The sequence below is a fragment of the Ranitomeya variabilis genome, chromosome 5 (genome assembly GCF_051348905.1).
Source record: "Ranitomeya variabilis isolate aRanVar5 chromosome 5, aRanVar5.hap1, whole genome shotgun sequence".
In the NCBI taxonomy this organism is placed as follows: Eukaryota; Metazoa; Chordata; class Amphibia; order Anura; family Dendrobatidae; genus Ranitomeya; species Ranitomeya variabilis.
Genome location: NC_135236.1, coordinates 102,729,901 through 102,752,654, shown reverse-complemented (window position 1 = coordinate 102,752,654; position 22,754 = coordinate 102,729,901). Strand labels below are relative to the sequence as shown.

Below are 22,754 nucleotides of genomic sequence, written 5' to 3'. Positions count from 1 at the left end.
ATATATATATATATATATATATATATATATATATATATATATATATATATATATATATATATATATATATATATATATATATATATATATATATATATATATATATATATATACACATACATATATATATATATATATATATATATATATATATATATATACATACAGGTCCTTCTCAAAAAATTAGCATATAGTGTTAAATTTCATTATTTACCATAATGTAATGATTACAATTAAACTTTCATATATTATAGATTCATTATCCACCAACTGAAATTTGTCAGGTCTTTTATTGTTTTAATACTGATGATTTTGGCATACAACTCCTGATAACCCAAAAAACCTGTCTCAATAAATTAGCATATCAAGAAAAGGTTCTCTAAATGACCTATTACCCTAATCTTCTGAATCAACTAATTAACTCTAAACACATGCAAAAGATACCTGAGGCTTTTAAAAACTCCCTGCCTGGTTCATTACTCAAAACCCCCATCATGGGTAAGACTAGCGACCTGACAGATGTCAAGAAGGCCATCATTGACACCCTCAAGCAAGAGGGTAAGACCCAGAAATAAATTTCTCAACAAATAGGCTGTTCCCAGAGTGCTGTATCAAGGCACCTCAATGGTAAGTCTGTTGGAAGGAAACAATGTGGCAGAAAACGCTGTACAACGAGAAGAGGTGACCGGACCCTGAGGAAGATTGTGGAGAAGGACCGATTCCAGACCTTGGGGAACCTGAGGAAGCAGTGGACTGAGTCTGGTGTGGAAACATCCAGAGCCACCGTGCACAGGCGTGTGCAGGAAATGGGCTACAGGTGCCGCATTCCCCAGGTAAAGCCACTTTTGAACCATAAACAGCAGCACTGGACTGTTGCTAAGTGGTCCCAAGTACTTTTTTCTGATGAAAGCAAAGTTGGATGTCATTCGGAAATCAAGGTGCCAGAGTCTGGAGGAAGACTGGGGAGAAGGAAATGCCAAAATGCCTGAAGTCCAGTGTCAAGTACCCACAGTCAGTGATGGTGTGGGGTGCCATGTCAGCTGCTGGTGTTGGTCCACTGTGTTTCATCAAGGGCAGGGTCAATGCAGCTAGCTATCAGGAGATTTTGGAGCACTTCATGCTTCCATCGGCTGAAATGCTTTATGGAGATGAAGATTTCATTTTTCAGCACGACCTGGCACCTGCTCACAGTGCCAAAACCACTGGTAAATGGTTTACTGACCATGGTATTACTGTGCTCAATTGGCCTGCCAACTCTCCTGACCTGAACCCCATAGAGAATCTGTGGGATATTGTGAAGAGAAAGTTGAGAGACGCAAGACCCAACACTCTGGATGAGCTTAAGGCCGCTATTGAAGCATCCTGGGCCTCCATAACATCTCAGCAGTGTCACAGGCTGATTGCCTCCATGCCACGCCGCATTGAAGCAGTCATTTCTGCCAAAGGATTCCCGACCAAGTATTGAGTGCATAACTGAACATTATTATTTGATGGTTTTTTTGTTTGTTATTAAAAAACACTTTTATTTGATTGGACGGGTGAAATATGCTAATTTATTGAGACAGGTTTTTTGGGTTATCAGGAGTTGTATGCCAAAATCATCAGTATTAAAACAATAAAAGACCTGACAAATTTCAGTTGGTGGATAATGAATCTATAATATATGAAAGTTTAATTGTAATCATTACATTATGGTAAATAATGAAATTTAACACTATATGCTAATTTTTTGAGAAGGACCTGTATATATATATATATATATATATCTACATATTGTTCAGCAGTAAGGGTGCCTTACAGTATATATTCTCGTGAATCCTGACATATAATACAAAGCAAAACCGTACTGAACATCACCTCACCCAACACAGTAAAAAAAAAAAAGGACACCTCCAGCTAATGGATGGGCCCATTACTTACTAACTCTTCCTGAAACATATGCAGCAATCTATTAAAGGAAAGCTATTTTCTATAAATGCCTGAAATTTATAGATAGAAAGGCCAAGCAAAGCCTTTTAACGCTCTTACATCACCGTCTTTTGCGAGTCTCCTGCCGCATCTCATACTGTTGTTCTCCAGTTCGTCTTTATTGATTTCTTGCGGGCTACAACATATAATGATGAGTTGGGTTTTACTCCATGAGTGCAACAAAAATTACATGTACACAAAAAGCTCCACAGAAAGGTTGATTGATTTGCACTTCCTCCTAAATCTGTGCTTCTGGCTATTTAAAACCCAAACATTGCCCCAGAAGAAACCTCCAAAAAGCCAAAATCGTATGGAACCGGTAGAATCTTGTAGCTTAAGGACAAGTCTGGCTCTGTGATTTCTGGGTTCATTCGCAGATAATTACATTATGAAATATTATCAGTGTCTTAATTGAAAGGGATACAAGCAATTTTATACTGACTTGTAGATAGGCGGTGATCTGAGAGTCAAGTCTACATCAGTCTAATTACATGCAAGGAAAATGTTGCAAAACATGTCAGTTGCTATTCACCATCCAAAAAGGGCTCCTACCTCCGCTTCGCATTCATGCTGGGAACTAAAACCGGTTTTTATGTACCGGTAATAGGATTTTACAGAGTCCACGACAGCACCCACAACGAGAGAGGGGATCCGCCCACCTTCCGGACAGGAACCTACATGTTAAAAAGGGGCGGTCCCCCTCGCCCTCCAGTTTGTGTTCCAGAGTACAAGGGATACCGCCAATGAATCAGTACATGACAATATTAACTTAAACACTACTAAATCCCACCACCTCTATAGAGTGATCTCTAAGGCACACCTTCCAACAGAGTGCAGGAATAAGTAACTAAATACGGGGGTGGAATGTATGGGTGCTGTCGTGGACTCTGTAAAATCCTATTACCGGTACGTAAAAACCGGTTTTCCTATCGCCACGACAGCACCCACAACGAGAGACTTTCAAAGACTATTAACTGGGAGGGACCACAGCACTAAGTACTGAACGGCCAAACTGTAAGCTGGAATTAGCAGATAGATCAAGGCGATAGTGCTTATAAAAGGTGGAAGGTGATGACCAAGTTGCCGCCTTACATATCATTTCAATGGGGACATCTGCCTTCTCCGCCCAGGATGATGCCATGGCCCGAGTGGAGTGCACCCTGAGGCCTTCTGGTGGTGTTACTCCCCTGGCAGAGTAGGCTAGACATATCGCTTCTCTAATCCATCTGGCGATAGAGTTTTTCGTGACACCAGAACCCTTTTTCCGATTCTGGAAAGAAATAAACAGAGCCCTACTCTGTCTCCAGCTTTGTGTCCTATCCAGGTACTCTAATATAGCCCTCTTAACATCTAGGGTATGATATTTTTTCTCCTCCTCTGAACCTGGATTTTCATAGAAAGATGGTAAATAAATCTCCTGACTCCTATGAAATTTAGTTGCTACTTTTGGCAAGTATGCAGGATCAGGTCTTAAGACGATCTTATCCTGGAGAATTATTAGGTAGGGAGGATCTACTGATAACGCATGTATATCACTGACCCTCCTGGCAGACGTTAATGCTAAAAGTAGGGCTGTTTTTAAGGTTAAATTTTTTATCGAGATAGAGTCTAAAGGCTCAAAAGGAGGTTCGGTCAACGCCTCAAGCACCAAATTTAGATCCCAAGGGGGTATTCTTACAATATGGATTGGGTTAGAACGCTGACAAGCCTTAATAAACCTAGCAACCCATCTATTACCAGCTATATCACTATTATATAGAGCTCCCAAAGCTGAAACATGAACTCTCAGAGTGTTGACTGCTAAACCCAATTCCCAGCCTTTCTGAAGAAATTCTAAAATAGCTGAAATTGGAGCATTATCTCCTAATGGTTGCTGATAAAACATAAGGAATTTTTTCCAAATTTTTGTATAGATCTTTGTAGTAACCTCCTTCCTGCTTTTCAATAAGGTAGCTATTAAAGCACTAGAGAACCCCCTCTCCTTCAGAAGCTCCCTCTCAAGTTTCAAGCCGTTAAGTGAAGAGTCTCCAAATTTGGATGACGAAATGGACCTTGAGAAAGGAGTTCCGGAACCACTGGCAACACCCAGGGATCGGTCACAGACATTGTCCTGAGGAGAGAAAACCAAGGCCTCCTGGGCCAGAAGGGAGCAATTAAAATCACTCTGGCTCTTTCCTCCCGGATCTTCCTGAGAACTATCGGAATTAGACACATAGGGGGAAAGGCATATGCTAGCTGGAAATCCCAACGGACGCGAAGGGAATCCACTATGAATGGTTGGTCTGCTATGTGTAAGGATGCAAACCTCCTGACCTTCCTGTTCTCCCTGGTAGCAAATAGATCTATTATTGGTAATCCCCACAGATTGACTATTTGATCGAATATGTGTTGGTCTAGGGACCACTCTCCCTGACGAAGGGAATGGCGACTGAGGTAGTCCGCCTGTATATTGAGCTCCCCTTTTATATGAACCGCCGACAGGGATTGTAAGTGATTCTCGGCCAGAGACAATATCTGTGCTGTAGTGATCATTAGGGATCGTGATCTTGTCCCCCCCTGATGATTGATGTAGGCCACTACAGTCATATTGTCTGTATCTGTACATGCGAATTTCTCAGGGATGGTAGGAAGCAAAGAAGAGCTTGATTGACTGCAGCAAGCTCTCTTAAATTTGAGGAATTCTGGGACTCCTGAGTCGACCAACGTCCCTGGGTTAGACTGTCTCCCATATGGGCTCCCCAACCGAATGGACTGGCATCTGTTGTAACTATATTGTCCGGAGTGATGGCCCAGAGAACTCCTTTTGATAGATGTGCTAGATTGAGCCACCATCTCAGATCGTGAAGAGTGGCGGTTGATAGACTGAACCTTCTGCTCAGAGCACCGAGAAGATTTCTTTCTGCTTGAAGAACTTCGTATTGAAGCATTCGGGTATGAGCCTGAGCCCATCTCACCGCCGATATACATGCAGTCAAAGATCCTAGCAGAGACATTGCGTCTCTTAAACTTAAGTTTGGAGCTTTCCTTACGGCCGTGATCTTTTGAATGATCTTCTGCTTCTTTTCTTCTGGTAGGAACTGATTTTCCGAGTCTAGAAGAACTCCTAGGAACATCTGACGCCTTGTGGGTTCCAGTTTTGACTTTTCCCAGTTGATTATCCATCCGAGTTTCTGTAGGGATGATATTATGGCATTTACCCTAGATGTACACTGAGCAATCGAATTTCCAACTATTAAAAAATCGTCTAGATAGGGCACTACAAGGGTTTCCCTTTCCCTGATATGGGCCATTACTTCCGAAACAACCTTTGTAAAAATTCTAGGAGCCATGGACAGGCCAAAGGGCATTGCTAAAAATTGGAAATGTTTAATCTGATGGTTTACCCATACTGCCATCCTGAGGAATTGCTGGTGATTTCTGTGAACTGGAAGATGGTAGTACGCATCTTTTAGATCCAAAACCGACATGTAGCACCTAGGAAACAAAAGCTTAGTTGTTGATTTAATGGATTCCATTTTAAAAGCGTGGTACTGAAGATATTCATTCAATTTACGTAAATTTATGATGGTCCTAAAGGACCCATCAGGTTTAGAGATTAAGAATAGGGGAGAATAAAAACCCGTCTTCTCCTGATGTTTTGGTACTTCTTCAATAACTCGCTTTGTAAGCAATTGTTGAATCTCTAATTCTAAGGCCTGTTGTTGGGCCGGAGTGTCCAGTGATGTTATAACAAAATAATTTGGGGGAGCTCTCAAAAATTCTAATTTTAATCCTGACTCGACTACCCCCATTATTCAGGCACTACAAGTTATCCTTTTCCATTCCGCTGAGAAGAACCTTAGTCTTCCTCCTACTGGTAGATCTATTCTATCTGTAATTACGTCTACGTCTTGAGAAAGATGAAGGGTTTTTATAGTATCCACCTTTCTTCTTTTGATCCGACGTCTCCCAGTCACGATTATATCCCTGCTGGTCTGACTGGAATTTTCTGAAGGGCATGCGTCTCCGGAAGGCATTCCTAAAGGTGGGATTAAATATTTTAGGAAATCCCTTCTTTCTATCTTCTGCCTTTGCAAGGATGTCATCCAGCACTGGGCCGAATAGGTACTCACCCCTACACGGAATGGAGCACAATTTGGCTTTTGCCTGAGCATCACCCTTCCAGGTCTTTAGCCAAAGGGCCCGTCGGGCTGCATTTGAGAGACCCGCCGATCTTGCAGCCAATTTCAGGGAATCAATCGAGGCATCCGCTAGATAAGCTGCTCCTTCTCTGACCTGAGACAGGGAGTTAAACAATTTATCCCTGGGTACTTTAGCTTTAAGCTGTTCTTCCAGCTGAGTTACCCAGACCATAACTGATCTCGCCATACAGGTGCCTGCGATTGCAGGCTTAAAGGCTCCAGATGATGCTTCCCACACTTTCTTAAGAAGCATGTCAGCCTTCCTGTCTGAAGGATCTTTAAGGAGTCCCACATCCTCTAATGGTAGCGAGGCTGTTTTCGAGGTAGAGGCCACTGCCGCATCTACTTTTGGGATCTTCATCCACTGGGATAAGGTGTCATCCTCAAAGGGGTATCTTCTTTTCGCGGCCGAAGGTAAGAACCCTTTATCCAGCTTATCCCACTCCCGTCTGACCAGATCTTTAACGGTATCTACCACTGGGAAAGCTTTGCGACTCTTCTGGCTCAGCCCTGCGAACATGATCTCTTGGGTTGTTTTCGGCTCTTTACTTTCTGCCATACCCATAGTTGAATAGACAGCCTTAATTAAAGTCTCCATGTTTTCGGTGGAAAAGCAAGGCCTTCCCTCCTCATCTGAGGAGGATGGTGATGGGCTCTCCGAGCACTCGCCCTCTTGCAACGAAGGGCTGGAATCGGATACCATTTCCACACTATTCTTCTCATGCCGTCTAGATTTAAGGGACGATTTAATTTCTTCCCTAATTACTTCCCTCAAATCCGATACTTGAAGGGGGGCCTCTTCTTCTAACATACGGCATATACACGTCTGACATAACTTCTTTAAATAGGTGTCAGGCAGTGGCTCTGTGCATAACGCGCACTACTTATGCTTAGTCTTTGAGACCTTCTTTCCCTATAACAAAGCATAGTATAGAAGACAGATGTATCAGCCAAATGGCTCAGATATTAAACTCACCACTGCTGATGAACTTAGAGTACCGGTTTCTGAGGGGGTGAGGTGTGACGTGACGTGCCAGGGTCCTGCTGCCCGCGTGCCACCTCTCCAGAACGAGATCTGCTGCTGCTCCTTTCTCCTAACTGTCGGTGTTCGGCGTCTCCTGTGGAAGACATGTTGCCGCACACCACTCACCAAGCGCTGCCTGCTTTTCAAAGGTCCCGCGCTCCTCCTCCCGGCCTCCTCCGGAAGTCGTTAGAACACTTCCGGGTCATAAGCGCCGACCTGCTCCTGCAGCATCGCGCGCGCGTGGACGACCCGGGGCGGCGCGCCTTCCCCCGGGAATGCCACCTCGACCGCTCGGTCATGCCGCTCCTTGCCAGACGAGGGGGGAAGCTGGACACAGGACTTCCAGCGACGCTGCTTCCGGGCCCCCGACTCTGCCGTTCTCACCTGGACACCGCACAGAGGCTTGGCGGACCCGGGTAAGCGATCGAAACCTGTAGGCTCCCGCCGTCCGGACAGGAACCCAAACTGGAGGGCGAGGGGGACCGCCCCTTTTTAACCTGTAGGTTCCTGTCCGGAAGGTGGGCGGATCCCCTCTCTCGTTGTGGGTGCTGTCGTGGCGATAGGAAAATCACTGTTCTGATGGCTCATATTGCAACTGTTTAATGTCACTGAACATCAAGAATTAAAACCAGCGGTTGTGTTGTCTCTTGTCATGGCCTTCTACCAATTTATAGCTTATCGCCATGCAACATAAAGGTGGAGAACGAGGGAGGGCCACTCTATAATATTTCTTAACTTTCCCTAATTTGCTATGTTATGTCAAATTATACTTTTGGGACACATCTTTTACCCTAGTGCCTCGCCTGAAGGCCACCTACTGCCCATGAGTGCATAAGTAAGCGATGGCCGTAAGGGTACCATCTCACATAAAGATTTACCAACGATCACGACCAGCGATACGACCTGGTTGTGATCGTTGGTAAGTGGTTGTGTGGTCGCTGGGGAGCTGTCACACAGTCAGCTCTCCAGCGACCAACGATGCCGAAGGCCCCGGGTAACCAGGGTAAACATCAGGTTACTAAGCGCAGGGCTGCGCTTAGTAACCCGATGTTTACCGTGGTTACCAGCGTAAAAGTAAAAAAAAACAAACAGTACATACTTACATTCCGGTGTCTGTCCCCCCGGCGTTCTGCTTCTCTCCACTGTGTCTGTGCCAGCCGGAAAGCACAGCGGTGACGTCACAGCTGTGCTCGCTTTCCGGCCGGCCGGCGCTCACAGTGCAGAGAAGCAGAACGCCGGGGAACAGACACCGGAATGTAAGTATGTACTGTTTGTTTTTTTTTACTTTTACGCTGGTAACCACGGTAAACATTGGGTTACTAAGCGCGGCCCTGCGCTTAGTAACCCGATGTTTACCCTGGTTACAAGCGAATGCATCGCTGGATCGCTGTCACACACAACGATCCAGCGATGACAGCGGGAGATCCAGCGACAAAAGAAAGTTCCAAACGATCTGCTACGACGTACGATTCTCAACAGGGTCCCTGATCGCTGCTGCGTGTCAGACACAGCGATATCGTATGGATATCGCTGGAACGTCACGGATCGTACCGTCGTAGCGACCAAAGTGCCAATGTGTGACAGCACCCTAAGAAGAGGCAGTCACGGGATTTACCTGTACAACCACTTCCCTGTCTTTCTTTTAGTGAGCATGTGCAACACTGCTGCATTAAGTGTTATACACCTCTAATAGAGCAGTGATCACGCATGCTCACTAAACAAAGGACTTTGACCCCCTGCTCTTTTAATAGTAAGGGTCCCATAAGTCAGGAGCCCTATTCCATCATATATTATTTATTCTATGGGTTGGTAATATATGTTGTATGCACCAGATAGCCCTGAGAATGTCAACTTTCTGCAGTTTTTTCCACATTTCCATTATTACTATTAAGTTCAGTTAAAAAGACCCCCACAGAAAACGAGGTGAGGATGCATGCGCTGACGGGGCCAATAGACTAGTCTTCCATCCTATTGTCTGCCTGCTGTAGGCGTACACTCCCAAAAATGGTGTGCGTCAGAGCTCACGTTTGCTCTGCTGTCACCATTAGTCTATGGCTCTGATAGCGCATGCGTCCGGACCCAGTTTCGTGGGGAATTTTGAACGTATGCCCCGAAGGGGACACAGAACGCAATGTGAAAGCGCCCTTACACTAAATATAAGTGGCCAACACTTTAAAAGGGATTCAACGAGAATATAAATTAAATAGAGGAAATATCATGATAGAAAAAATTGCTAAATATCTTTAATTTGCAAATCATGCTCCCTTTGTCTAGTGAGGTATAGAATAGGACAGTGGTCTTTGAGCATGTGCAGAAGGAAGCTCTGCAGCTGTGACCTCAAGAGACTATATACCACATACTGTGCAGCTATCTCCAGGTCACAGCGCTGCAGGTTGCAGGACAGCAATGTGAGCAGCCTCTTCTTACCTTAGCACCACAGGCATCCCCAGTATTAGTTCAGAAAGACACGGTGGACAGTAGTGAGGGCAGCCTCTTCTAATACTGGAGATACCAAATCATGTAGCTGCAGGGACTCGAACATAGTATTCAAGGATGAACAGATGCTCGGATAAGACGTTATCCAAACACGTTCACTCATCACTAGTGATGATATAACAAGAAACCGCAGTCCACTCTTTCTGATCTAATACTGGTGATACCAAGTGTGCAGAGGGAAGACGAGGCCACGCAAACTGCTGTCCACCCTGTCTTTCTGATCTAACAGTGGGGACACCATGGGTGCTGGATACAATATGCCGCTCACACTGCTGTCCACCCTGTCATTCTGATCCAATAGTGAATATACCAGGTGCGTAGAGTAAGAAGAGACTGCCCACACTGCTGTCCACCCCATCTGTCTAATCCAATACTGGAGACAGCATTGATGCTGATGTAAGAAGAGACTGCTCACACTGCTGTCCACCCTGTCTTTCTGATCTAATACTGGAAACACCATGGGTGAAGATCAGAAAAACAAAATAAACAGCAATGTTAGCATCCTCTCCTTACTTCAGCAACTTGGGTAATTCCAGATCAGAAAGACAGGGTGGACCAAATGTGAGCGGTCTCTCCATACTAGTATTGGATCAGAATATTCACTGTGAGAACATCTTCCTACATATGATGGGAAGGGACGACCTTCCTAGTGTATATGCTCACAGGCACCTGTTATATTAACCTGTCAAATCTGAAGAAAGGTTAACTTAATGAACTTAATGGACCTGTCTTTTTCTACCGGTGTGTGGCAGTACCACAGAGACAGTTTTGTCCATTGCACATCAAAAACAAATAATAGGGGTTAATGGAAGAGTTAACGGACTGCGTTACACCGCGTTATGCCGCGGTGTAACGCAGTCCGTCTAACGGACTGCCATAACGCAGTGTGACCCCAGCCTAAGAAGGAAATGGATCTATGGTCTGAATTAGCTCATTAAAAGGTAAAACCTGTGAACCAAGCTGACATTTTGAGGCATCAATGGCAGAGTCAGTCTCTAAAAGGTTAGTCTATGCAAATCTGTAGGCAACATAAAACCGAAGATTCAGAGACACATTCTTCCTTTAATCATCTGACTTCAGGTTTGCCACATAGCTATTCCAAGAAGCTTTAAATTTCTTGTACCATCTCTCATTTCCACAGCTAGGTCCCAGAGGCCTAGCAATGAGACGATTATTCACAGGTGAACTAAGGCGACAATGTCTATTACAAGCACAGTGGATTTTCCCACAGGACGGCGCTGATCACTTCCCCACTCTAAGAACTGAGGATCCTTTATGAGGCCGACAAGATGCAGCGGAGCAGATAGCGAGGCAGCGCTGGCAGGGACAAGGATCATCATTACCACGCCGCTATGTAACAATGCCAAAGGTATTTCAGGACGCTCAATTATTTAAAGGGACAAAGCTTTGCCTAAAGGCTGCAAGGTTTTATTACTGAGAGATCAAAAAGGAGTTTTCTTTGTAAATCTGACCTGATGTGAGGCTTCCCTTTGTAGCTTGGCTGACAATTCTCGGCCATTACAAAATTGATTACGGTCTTGGAAAACAAGGGATGATGGCTGCATTGCCAAGCAGAACTGGGAGGGTGGCCAGCTTTGATATTTTTGTATTTGGGACTAAAGGAACTGCAATACGAGACTTCACCTTCATTCACACGTCCATATAATCAAGTCACGAGTGGTCTGTCCTGTGCCAACAAGGACATTGGATCCAGTCTCACCTTTGGAACAAGGCATACAGCTTTTCTGTGGATCATTTAGGTCTCACATATATAGTAGAGCCACACGCTCTGAAGAGAAAAGTACCTCTGTATCACCGCAGCAGAAGAAGCGAGCCACAATATGGAGGGACAGCACAGGACATGCATTTCTAAGGTACCATAATACAGCCATGTGCAAGAGACCTGATACAGAGCAAATAAAGCCAAAATGGCATCCATTAAGGCTAATGAGGTAGTCGCTAAATACCTCTATCAGCTAGAAACCTAGAGATAGTATGCTTGGCCACCAGCTAGCACTACCGATCCTCCATACACATTCATGCTCGACTCACCACAGCATGCATCTGTTCACTATAGGGAGAGGGGGAAACTCTCATCTCAGACAATTACTTTCCCGAAGTAAAAAAAAGGATCATGCATTATTAAAATTCCCCAAGTCTGAATCTTTTCCGCCATCGAGGAAGTTACAGGAAACCCCCCATACACATTAGAGGGCCAGGCTGGACAAGGTTTGGCAGACATCCATCTAATGTGTACGGTGACCTTGAAGAGCACCAGCGGCCAAGTCAAAAGTGGGCGACCAGATACTGCCCTTATTTTATTCCCGCTGCTCCTGAGTAACATGATATTGATTTTTTTTTCTTAGATCAGTCATAAGGTTCCAAAGATACAGGTCTTTTTATCTAAAAGAGTTGTGCAGAGTTAGGCACAATTCAATAATCACAATGTGACATCAAAGTTGTAAATCCTCACAGTGTGCACGGTGACTGTTTTCCGGTGCTGGCAGCGGTGGGCGTGAGACAACAAATATGTGATTTGCAGAAAGTAAGGTACTGACTAGAAATGTGTGAATTTGCTCAATGCAAGGGCATTAAAAGAGGCCGACAGTCCAGATTCATGAAAATTGCATACTTGTCACACGACCGCTCACTCTCGGCACGGAGAACAAATTGCAATGCACGCCAAGAAGATTCACAACTCTGAAGTCACAGAGTGACTGCAGACTTGTAGCCGGAGGCCAGACAAAATCTCTCATGCCACTTTTTATGGTCTTTACTAGTAATGAGCGAACATGCTCAGATAAGGTGCTATCAGAGCATGCCTGGGTGCTAAGGCCATGTGCACACGTTCAGGATTTTTCGCATTTTTTTCGCGCTTTTTCGCTATAAAAAAGCGATAAAAACGCGAAAAAAATGCTAACATATGCCTCCTATTATTTACAGTGTATTCCGCATTTCTTGTGCAAATGTTGCATTTTTTTCCGCGAAAAAATCGCATCGCGGAAAAAAAAGCAACATGTTCATTAAAAATGCGGAATTGCGGGGATTCCGCACACCTAGGAGAGCATTGATCTGTATACTTTCCGCACGGGGCTGTGCACACCATGCGGGAAGTAAGCAGATTATGTGCGGTTGGTACCCAGGGTGGAGGAGAGGAGACTCTCCTCCACGCACTGGGCACCATATAATAATTGGTCAAAAAAAAAGAATTAAAATAAAAAATAGTGATATACTCACCTTCGATGTCTTCCCGCCTCTCAGGTGCATGCTGCCGCTTCGGTTCCTATAGCTGGTGTGCGGTGAAGGACCTGCGATGACGTCGCGGTCCTGTGATTGGTCGCGAGACCGGTCATGTGACCGCTCACGTGACCGACGTCATGGAAGGTCCTGCGTACACACACCAGCTATAGGAACAGACGCCGCTGAGGAGATCAGCTGTCTGCAGGTGAGTATAAGCATTTTTTTTATTTTTTTTATTATTTTTAAACATTCTATCTTTTACTATAGATGCTGCAAAAGCAGCATCTATAGTAAAAAGTTGGTCATACTTGTCAAACAGTATGTTTGACAAGTGTGACCAACTTGTCAGTCAGTTTTCCAAGCAATGTTACAGATCGCTTGGAAAACTTTAGCATTCTGCAAGCTAATTACGCTTGCAGAATGCTAAAAAAACCGCGAAAAAAAACCGCAAAAAAAAAAATGCGGATTTCTTGCAGAAAATTTCCGGTTTTCTTCAGGAAATTTCTGCAAGAAATCCGGATGTGTGCACATACCCTAAGAGAGTGTCTTCGGAATGCTTGAATAATATGTTCTAGTCCCCGTGGCTGCATGTCTCGCGGCTGTTCGACAATCACTACACATGCAGGGATTGCTTACAAACAGGCAATCCACGCACGTGCTGCGGCTGTCGAACAGCCACGGTACATTCAGACACGGGGACTAGAACATATTATTCAAGCACATCGAAGACACTCCGTCAACTGGCATGCTCGGAGAACACCATATTTGGGGACATTCGCACATCACTAGTCTTTAAACCAAGGTGCATTGCTCACAGGGTAATAATAAAGTTGCACCCCAGAGAATCCTGTGAGCCATGCCCCCTTAGAGGAGACCATAAAAGTTTGTACTAAATAAAAAAGGCTCATATGTCTGGAATAGAATGATGGATTTAACAAAAAAAAAATACTCAGGGGAACAGCAGAAATAAAATGAGAAAAAAATGGTCTCTTCTGACCCAGTAACAGGTCCTCTAGACCTAAATGACTTGTTTCCTTTTTGAGAGGTCTGTGTGGCGTATCACATGTTCTTGATTCTGAATAGAGGAATACACACTCACCCAGTGTCATTATCCTGCTCTGCGCGGAGCATGGTGAACCACTGCTGCTTGTACATGGAGGACAACCACTCTGAAAAGAGAAACCAACAATGAACTTTGCAGGTAACCACTGCTCTTCACACTGGCCTACACGACACATGGCTTAAGCCATCATCAGCCGTCAAATAAAAAGTCTCTCTATAATATTAAACTTATCTAGAAATGCAAAGTCTCAGTTTTTTTCCCCAGTGTACGGTGTGCACGGCGTACAGTGGTACCAAGTTTCCTACAGTCTCTGTATGGTATAGAAATCTGCCCTCTCGTAGGGAGTCATTTCCAGAACCTAAGGGCACTCATTCAGAAAAACAGATTATTTTGATCATTATTTTGATCAGAGTGTGGTTAGATTGTCATCAGTGTTTCTCGTATGATGGAAAAAAAAAGTTTGTGCACCTTCTCCAGGCTGACAGTCTGAACACTGGTGAGCACTCAGATGTCATCCAAATACGGTCAGATTACCCATTGACTTGCATTGCCAATTCTGATCAAAATTGGACACGTCTCCACAATTTTCAGGGGATCTCTCAGGAAAATCAGACATGTGAACGGCCCATGGAACTTTCTTTTTTTTTTTTTTAACCAATTAACTTTTTATTACCAATAAAGAAATAGGTACATACAAAAATCCCCCGCAGGAGAAACAAAGAGGGAAAAAGGAACAAGGGGGAGGGGGAACAATACACATTGTTCTAGAATCACAGCAATTTTAGCATAGAATACAAAATTAACTATAACACAAATCACCGCTTACAAAAGATACTAAATGAGAGCAAGGGCGGACGGAGGAATGTGAACTGAGGAAACCCAAGGATCCCACCAGGAGAGCACCTTATTTTTCTTGGAGAGACTCTGTGCCATAATTGCTTCATAGGTAAAATGAAGGTTAATCTTGGAAATCAAAGCAGCCATAGATGGGATATCTGAAGATCTCCAGTGACTCGCTATACATTGTCTGGCAGCAATCAAAATATTAGAAATTATCGGACGGAGAGGGGAGGGGAATCCCGCGAGAGAGACACCCAAAACAGCCAGACACCCGCTTAAAACAAAAGGAACCTGGATGACCTCCGCTATTAGAGTCTCAACTTGACGCCAGAAGACCTGAACCTGTGGACAGGACCACCATATATGGGAACCGGAACCAATAGCCCCGCACCCCCTCCAACAGAGAGGGGAAGCAGAGAGACCAAACCTGGCCAAGCGAGCAGGGGTGAGGTACCACTGCAGCTGGATCTTTTTAGACTGCTCCAAGTGGCATATACACGAGGAATACTTAGAAGGGTGTACCATCGCAAAGTGCCAGTCCTCTAGGGATGCATCAAAACCAAGAGAGGACTCCCAGGAAATCATAAAAGGAAGCTTAGCAGGAATATCATGGGATATGAGGGCCTTATAGATAATAGAAACGCCATGGGGCACGAGAGTGGCCGGTCTAAAGAACCGGTGTGCTGGGTCCTCCGACAGAGGAGGGGGGGCACCGAATAGCCGACGCGACCTGAGAAAACTGCGGAGTTGTAGATATTGAAAGAAATCTCTGCCAGAGAGAGAAAATCTACCCGCAAGGACCTCAAACGGCAATAAGCCATCCGACCCAAACAGGTCAGCCACCCGGCGCACCCCCCGCATCTCCCAGGAGGAGAGAGAGGTGTGCCCAATAGCACACTCCAGGGCCCGTAGGGAGACATAGTCATACATAAATAGGAATTGGGAAGAGCAAACAGACGACCATATTTTAGAGGCCGTCTTGATAGAGCGAAGAGTAGGGCCACGAGGAGAGACCTGGAGCAACCAAAGCTCCAGAAGTAATTTGAGAGAATTTCTGGGGGCGAAATGAGATTCAATGAGCACCCAGGGTAACCGCGAGTTCCCCTCCCACCAAAGCTTAAGAGGCTCTAAGATCGCCGCCCTATAGTAAAACTGAATCCAGGGAACACCCAAACCACCCATAGAGTACGGAAGGGACATGATTTGGCGCTTAAAGAAGTTGTCCACTACTATAACCTTTTTTTTTTTTTTTTCATAAATCTTGCTATTATGTGCCACTGAAAACATCTACTGTGTTTATTTTAGCAATATTACCTTTTATCATGCTGTAGCAGCCCACTTTAGTGCTGGATTCAGCTCTCATGGGGTTAATCGACAACTTCCTTTCTCCTGAGTCATTGTGCTCTAATACTACAAGTTCCATGATGCATTGCACTGCTACTAAGCCTGAACCTAGCACACCCTCTCCAAAACACACCCAACCCCTCCCTCCTCCCCCTCCTCTAGCTTCAAACAGATTTGTGATGTCATTTCTGCCCAACCTCCTCTTTTACATTTGTCCAACCCACACTCCATTACAGATAGATAGAGGGAAAGATAGATAGATAGATATGGGATAGATAGATAGATAGATAGATAGATAGATAGATAGATATGGGATAGATAGATACATACAAATATATGTCTATTTCCATAGATATGTCCATATCCATGTTTCTAAACCCCTTCACCCCTGCAGCTTTTTTGTTTTCATTTATCGCTCCCCTTCTATCCAGAGCCATAATTTTTCCGTCAGTATGGCCATGTGATCTTTTGCGGGACAAGTTCTACTTTTGAACGACACCATTGGTTTTACAATGTCGTGTAGCAGAAAATGTGAAAAAAATTCAAAGTGCAATGAAATGGCAAAAAAAGTGCAATCTCACACTTGTTTTTTGCTTGGCTTTTTTGCTCGGTTCCCTAAATGCTAAGGCTGTGTGCACACATTGTGGATTTGATTGCAGATCCGCAGCGTTTTTTGCCGCACTGAATTGCATAAAATCCGCAGTGTAGTGCACAACCAATGTAAGCCTATGGGAGCCGCAGACTTGTTGTGCACATGCTGCGGAAAAAGCCGCACCGAAATGCAGCTTTTTTTTCTCACAGCATGTCACTTCTTTTGTGCGGAACTGCAGCGTTTCTGCACCTTTAGGCTATGTGCACACTCTGCGGCGTGCTCTGCGGGTTCTCCCGCAGCAGAATTGATAAATCTGCAGGGCAAAACCGCTGCGGTTATCCCTGCAGATTTATCGTGGTTTGTTCCGCTATTTCCGCTGCGGGTTTCCGCCTATACTATTGACGCTGCATATGCGATCTCCTCGGCGCTGCACCCGGCGGTCCAGTTCCAAAGATGCTGTGCCGAGAAGGACCTTCGTGACGTCACGGTCATGTGACCCAGGCGTCATCACGGTCATGTGACCGCGACGTGACCACAGGTCCTGCTCGCACACCAACCCTGATACCGGCCGGCCGCGTGCAGCGCTGAGAGGTGAGTATAGCATCATTTTTTATTTTAATTCTTTTTTTTTACACTATTTATGCTTCCCAGGGCCTGTAGGAGAGTCTCCTCTCCTCCACCCCGGGTAGCAACCGCACATGATCTGCTTACTTCCCGCATCATGGGCATAGCCCCATGCGGGAAGTAAGCGGTTCAATGCATTCCTATGGGTGCAAAATCGCTGCGATTCTGCACAAAGAAGTGACATGCTGCGGGTTTTAAACCGCTGCGTTTCTGCGCGGTTTTTCCCGCAGCATGTGCACAGCGGTTTGCGGTTTCCATAGGGTTTATATGTTAATGTAAACGCAATGGAAACTGCTGCGGACCCGCAGCATCAAAATCGCCGCGGATCCGCGGTAAAAACCGCTATGTGTGAACATGGCCTTAGACTTTCATTGAGTCGGGCACATCCGCCGCAAAACCGCAGATGTAAAAAAGATCTGCAGTTTTGCTGCGGATGTGGGTCCGAGAAACGCAGCAGCTCGGGAGGATGGAAGTGTGTGGGCGGTGACGGTGTGCGTCTATGTGTGGGCGGGCGGGGTCTGCGGGCTGTTCGGATGTGTGCTGCGCTGTGCGGGACTGTTCAGGTGTGTGCGATGTCTGTGGGCTGTTCGGATGTGTGCGGGGCTGTGGGGGGGGTCTTTTGGGGTGTGTGTGCAGGCATCATCCGATGGAACTACAAGTACGCACCATACAATCTGCAGCTCATTCGGATGTAATCCGGACAGTGGACACACACCCTACGCTATCCATACATCTATCAATAGATATCTATCCAGACACATCTACAGATAGATATATGAATAGATAGATGTATGCATCTATAGATCTATCTATATGTAGATCTGTCTATCCATTTCATCTATCATCTATCTGTCTATCTGTGTGTTTAAAGGAGTGTGGGTTGGACAAATGTAAAAGAGGAGGTTGGACAATAATGACATCACAAATCTTTTTTTTTTGTTAAATAATACATCTTTATTTACCTTTCAAAAACGCACCAAAACGCCTAAAAACCACGCAAAAACCGCAAAAGCGAATTAAAAAATGCATCAAAACCGTGCAAAAAACTGCATAAAAAATGCATCAAAACTGAAAAAAATCGCATCAAAACCGCACCATAATTGCATCAACACTGCACCAAAAACTGCATCAAAACTGCGCAAAAACCGCACCAAAATCACACCAAAAACTCCATCCAAACCACACCAAAACCACACTAAGAACTGCATCAAAACCGCACCAAGAACTGCATCAAAACCGCACCAAAAACTGCATCAATACCGCACCAAAACTGCAAACTGCACCAAAACTGCAAAACTGCACCAGGTTTTGATGCAGTTTTTGGTGCAGTTTTGATGCAGTTTTTGATGCTTTTTTTGGTGCGGTTTATGCGCGGTTTTAATGCCGTTTTTGGAAATAAGTAAATAAACGGAAAATGTGCATGATTTGAATGGAAACATGCATGAAAAAACGGATTCCAAGGCCGGATTCATCATTTCACAGCTCAGTTTCATAGTTTTTTTGCCGCAAAAAAACCGCATGCGTTTATTTGCGGCAAAAAAATGCATTGCTGTCTATGTAAACGCATGCGTTTTTAAGCACATGCGTTTGTTTGCATTAAAAACGCATGCGTTTTTATAGAAAAAAACAGAAAAAAACACTGAAACACCACCCACCACCATCAGGGTGATAAAGGGATCCAAACCCTAACCCTACCCCTAACCTCACCCCTAACCGTTTAATGAACATTTTCTGACATAGTGCCACGATATTTCAGTGCCACGTATTTCAGTGCCACGTATATAAGTGCCACGTATGTAAGTGCCACGTATGTAAGTGCCACGTATGTAAGTGCCACGTATGTAAGTGCCACGTATGTAAGTGCCACGTATGTAAGTGCCACGTATGTAAGTGCCACGTATTTAAGTACCACGTGACACGTATTTCAGTGCCACGGATTTAAGTGCCACCTATGTAAGTGCCACGTATTTCAGTGCCACGGATTTAAGTGCCACGTATTTCAGTGCCACGTATTTCAGTGCCACGTATATAAGTGCCACCTATGTAAGTGCCACGTATTTCAGTGCCACGGATTTAAGTGCCACCTATGTAAGTGCCACGTATTTCAGTGCCACGGATTTAAGTGCCACCTATGTAAGTGCCACGTATTTCAGTGCCACGTATTTAAGTGCCACCTATGTAAGTGCCACGTATTTCAGTGCCACGTATTTCAGTGCCACGTATATAAGTGCCACGTATGTAAGTGCCATGTATGTAAGTGCCACGTATGTAAGTGCCACGTATGTAAGTGCCACGTATGTAAGTGCCATGTATGTAAGTGCCACGTATGTAAGTACCACGTGACACATATTTCAGTGCCACGGATTTAAGTGCCACCTATGTAAGTGCCACCTATGTAAGTGCCACCTATGTAAGTGCCACCTATGTAAGTGCCACGTATTTCAGTGCCACGTATATAAGTGCCACGTATATAAGTGCCACCTATGTAAGTGCCACGTATTTCAGTGCCACGGATTTAAGTGCCACGGATTTAAGTGCCACGTATGTAAGTGCCACCTATGTAAGTGCCACGTATGTAAGTGCCACGTATGTAAGTGCCACGTATTTAAGTACCACGTGACACGTATTTCAGTGCCACCTATGTAAGTGCCACCTATGTAAGTGCCACGTATTTCAGTGCCACCTATGTAAGTGCCACGTATTTCAGTGCCACGTATTTCAGTGCCACGTATTTCAGTGCCACGGATTTAAGTGCCACGTATGTAAGTGCCACGTGCCACGTATTTCAGTGTCACGTATTAAAGTGCCACGTATTTCTGTCACGTTTACGGTTAGGGTTAGGGTTGATGTCACCGCTCTATAGGACCCTCAGTGACACACTGACAGGAGGCAATGGCTCCTGCAGTGTATCACTGAGGTTACTAAAGTTCACTGGTCTCACTTTATGGCAAAAAGCTGCGTGGGAACTTTCTCATACAGCATGCCATAAAGTGAGACTAGGGACTATTTTCTCACAGGGGCGTAGGAATACATTGTGGGGAATACATTGTGGAAGGATACCTTCCTCCCCTCATTGTCTTCCTGGAGCCCCTGGTGAGTGGTTGCATCAGCAGATGCTCCAGCTCTCCACGGGAGATCGTCGAGGGACACTCGTTTTAATTGGATTTCTGCGGATCAGGGAGTATAGTGTTTGTTTATTATTTTAATATTTTTTACAGATGACAATGGCTTCGGGGATCAAAGTGACAAGTGATGGTGAGTATGTAATCTATGTTTAATGTACTGTATGTCTATATGTATGTATGTATGTACTGTATGTATGTACTGTATGCGCATGTCGTCGCATGGCGCATGTTGTCGCATGGCGCATGTCGTCGCATGGTGCATGTCGTCGCATGCTGCATGTCACATGTTGTTACATGGCGCATGTCATCGCATGCTGCATGTCGCATGTTGTCGCATGGCATCGCATGGCGCATGTCGTCCCATGTCGTCGCATGTCATTGCATGGTACATGTCGCATGCCGTCGCATGGCGCATGTTGCCGCATGGTGAGTGTCGTTGCATGGTGCATGTCGCCGCATGGTGCATGTAGTTGCATGGCGCATGTCGTCGCATGGCGCATGTCATCGCATGGCGCATGTCGTCGCATGGCGCATGTCATTGCATGGTACATGTCGCATGCCGTCGCATGGCGCATGTTGCCGCATGGTGAGTGTCGTTGCATGGTGCATGTCGTTGCATGGCGCATGTCGTCGCATGCTGCATGTCGCATGTCGTCGCATGGCGCATGTCATCGCATGGCGCATGGCGTCCCATGTCGTCGCATGGCGCATGTCATTGCATGGTACATGTCGCATGTCGTCGCATGGCGCATGTTGCGTGTCGTTGCATGGTGCATGTCGCCGCATGGTGCATGTTGTCGCATGGTGAGTGTCGTCGCATGTCGTGTGTTGTATGTATGTATGTATGTATGTACTGTATATGTGTATTTTTTTATTTTTTTTTTTACATTCAACACATTAGCCGGATGATGGGACTACTACTGTCCCATCATTGGCTAATGTGTCACTCACTGCCACTGTAGCAGGCAGAGCCCGATGGGACTTGTTGTCCCATCGGACGATGCCTGCACACAGAGACAGACACACACACACACACACCACCCCCCAGCACATACCGGTCCGCACAGCGCCGGGGACCGGGACCGCAAAGCGCCGGCGACTGCACATCGCCGGCGACCGCACATCGCCGGGGACCGGGACCGCACAGCACCGGCGCCCGGGACCGCACATCGCCGGCGCCCGGGACCGCACAGCACCGGCGCCCGCCCGCACATCCCTGCCTAGCCCCGCCCGCCCCCAGCACGGCCCCGCAGGCAGCCTCAGCCCCGCCCACAGCCCAGTCACTCTTTGAGTGACTGCTCTCTGTGGAGCCTGGGGACACGCCTGCTACTGACGTCACGTCAATTTCCAGAGTCTGGAAATTGACGTGACGTCGGCGGAAATGAGCGGCGGCTGAAGCCTGGGGGTCACGTGACCCGGACTCAGGCACCAGCATAGCGCCGCTCACAGGCGAAAACGGCTAAAGAAGGTATTTACACAAATCATCAGGGGCCCCGGGGGGATACATAGGGGGGTTAATTGAAAGTAGTGGACAACCCCTTTAATCCTGTGTGGCTTGTTATTCCAAATAAACCGATCTATGATTGATTGGAAAGCCGAAATAAATTTGGAAGGTATGGAAAAGGGGAGGCACCGAAATAAATAGATAATTTTGGGGAGAAATAGCATTTTAACGGTTTGTATACGGGCCATCCACGAGAGCGAAGAGCTCGATAGCTGATCGATGCCCCTCCTAATTTCGGTGATAGTTTCCTCACAATTAGAACGAACGATGTTATCCAATCTAGTTATCCGGACGCCCAGGTAGGAAAACCCCATAGGGGCCCAAATAAACGCAAATTTAGATTGAATTTGAATTTGGAGATCAACCGGAAGAAAAAGGGGGAAAATAATGGATTTAGTCAGATTAAGTTTATAATATGATACCGCGGAAAATTGGGATAAAATTGAAGTGATCGCGTTCAGTGAAGTTAAAGCCGAGGTACAAGTCAGCACTACATCGTCAGCGTAAAGTCCAATTTTATGTTCAGTCTCCCCAACCCGCACCCCCTTAATATCAGGGCACTGTCTAATTAAGGCAGCCATAGGCTCCATGATCAGAGCAAAAATAAGGGGGGAGAGGGGACAGCCCTGACGGGTCCCATTCAAAATCGGGAATGTCCAAGATTTAAAGCCGCCCGAGCAAACCGACGCACAGGGATTAGAGTATAGAGCCATTATGGCCTTGGAAATCAGTCCCGTAAGCCCAAATTTTCGG

At 45.5% G+C, this 22,754-nt stretch overlaps 1 protein-coding gene and 1 long non-coding RNA gene across 3 annotated transcripts in view; one reads left to right on the top strand and one right to left on the bottom strand.

Moving 5' to 3' along the window:
- GMCL1 (germ cell-less 1, spermatogenesis associated) overlaps window positions 1-22,754 on the bottom strand; it is a 158,174-nt gene that overhangs the window by 32,557 nt on the left and 102,863 nt on the right. For both annotated transcript variants that reach the window (XM_077263077.1, XM_077263078.1), the window contains 2 exons: window positions 14,009-14,078; window positions 2,029-2,104 (listed from right to left, as the gene is read on the bottom strand). In XM_077263077.1, coding sequence (XP_077119192.1) covers window positions 2,029-2,104; window positions 14,009-14,078 — 146 coding nt within the window. The remainder of the gene's footprint in view (window positions 1-2,028; window positions 2,105-14,008; window positions 14,079-22,754) is intronic.
- Window positions 1-22,754, top strand: part of LOC143775209 (uncharacterized) — a 111,672-nt gene that overhangs the window by 36,909 nt on the left and 52,009 nt on the right. The window lies entirely within an intron of this gene.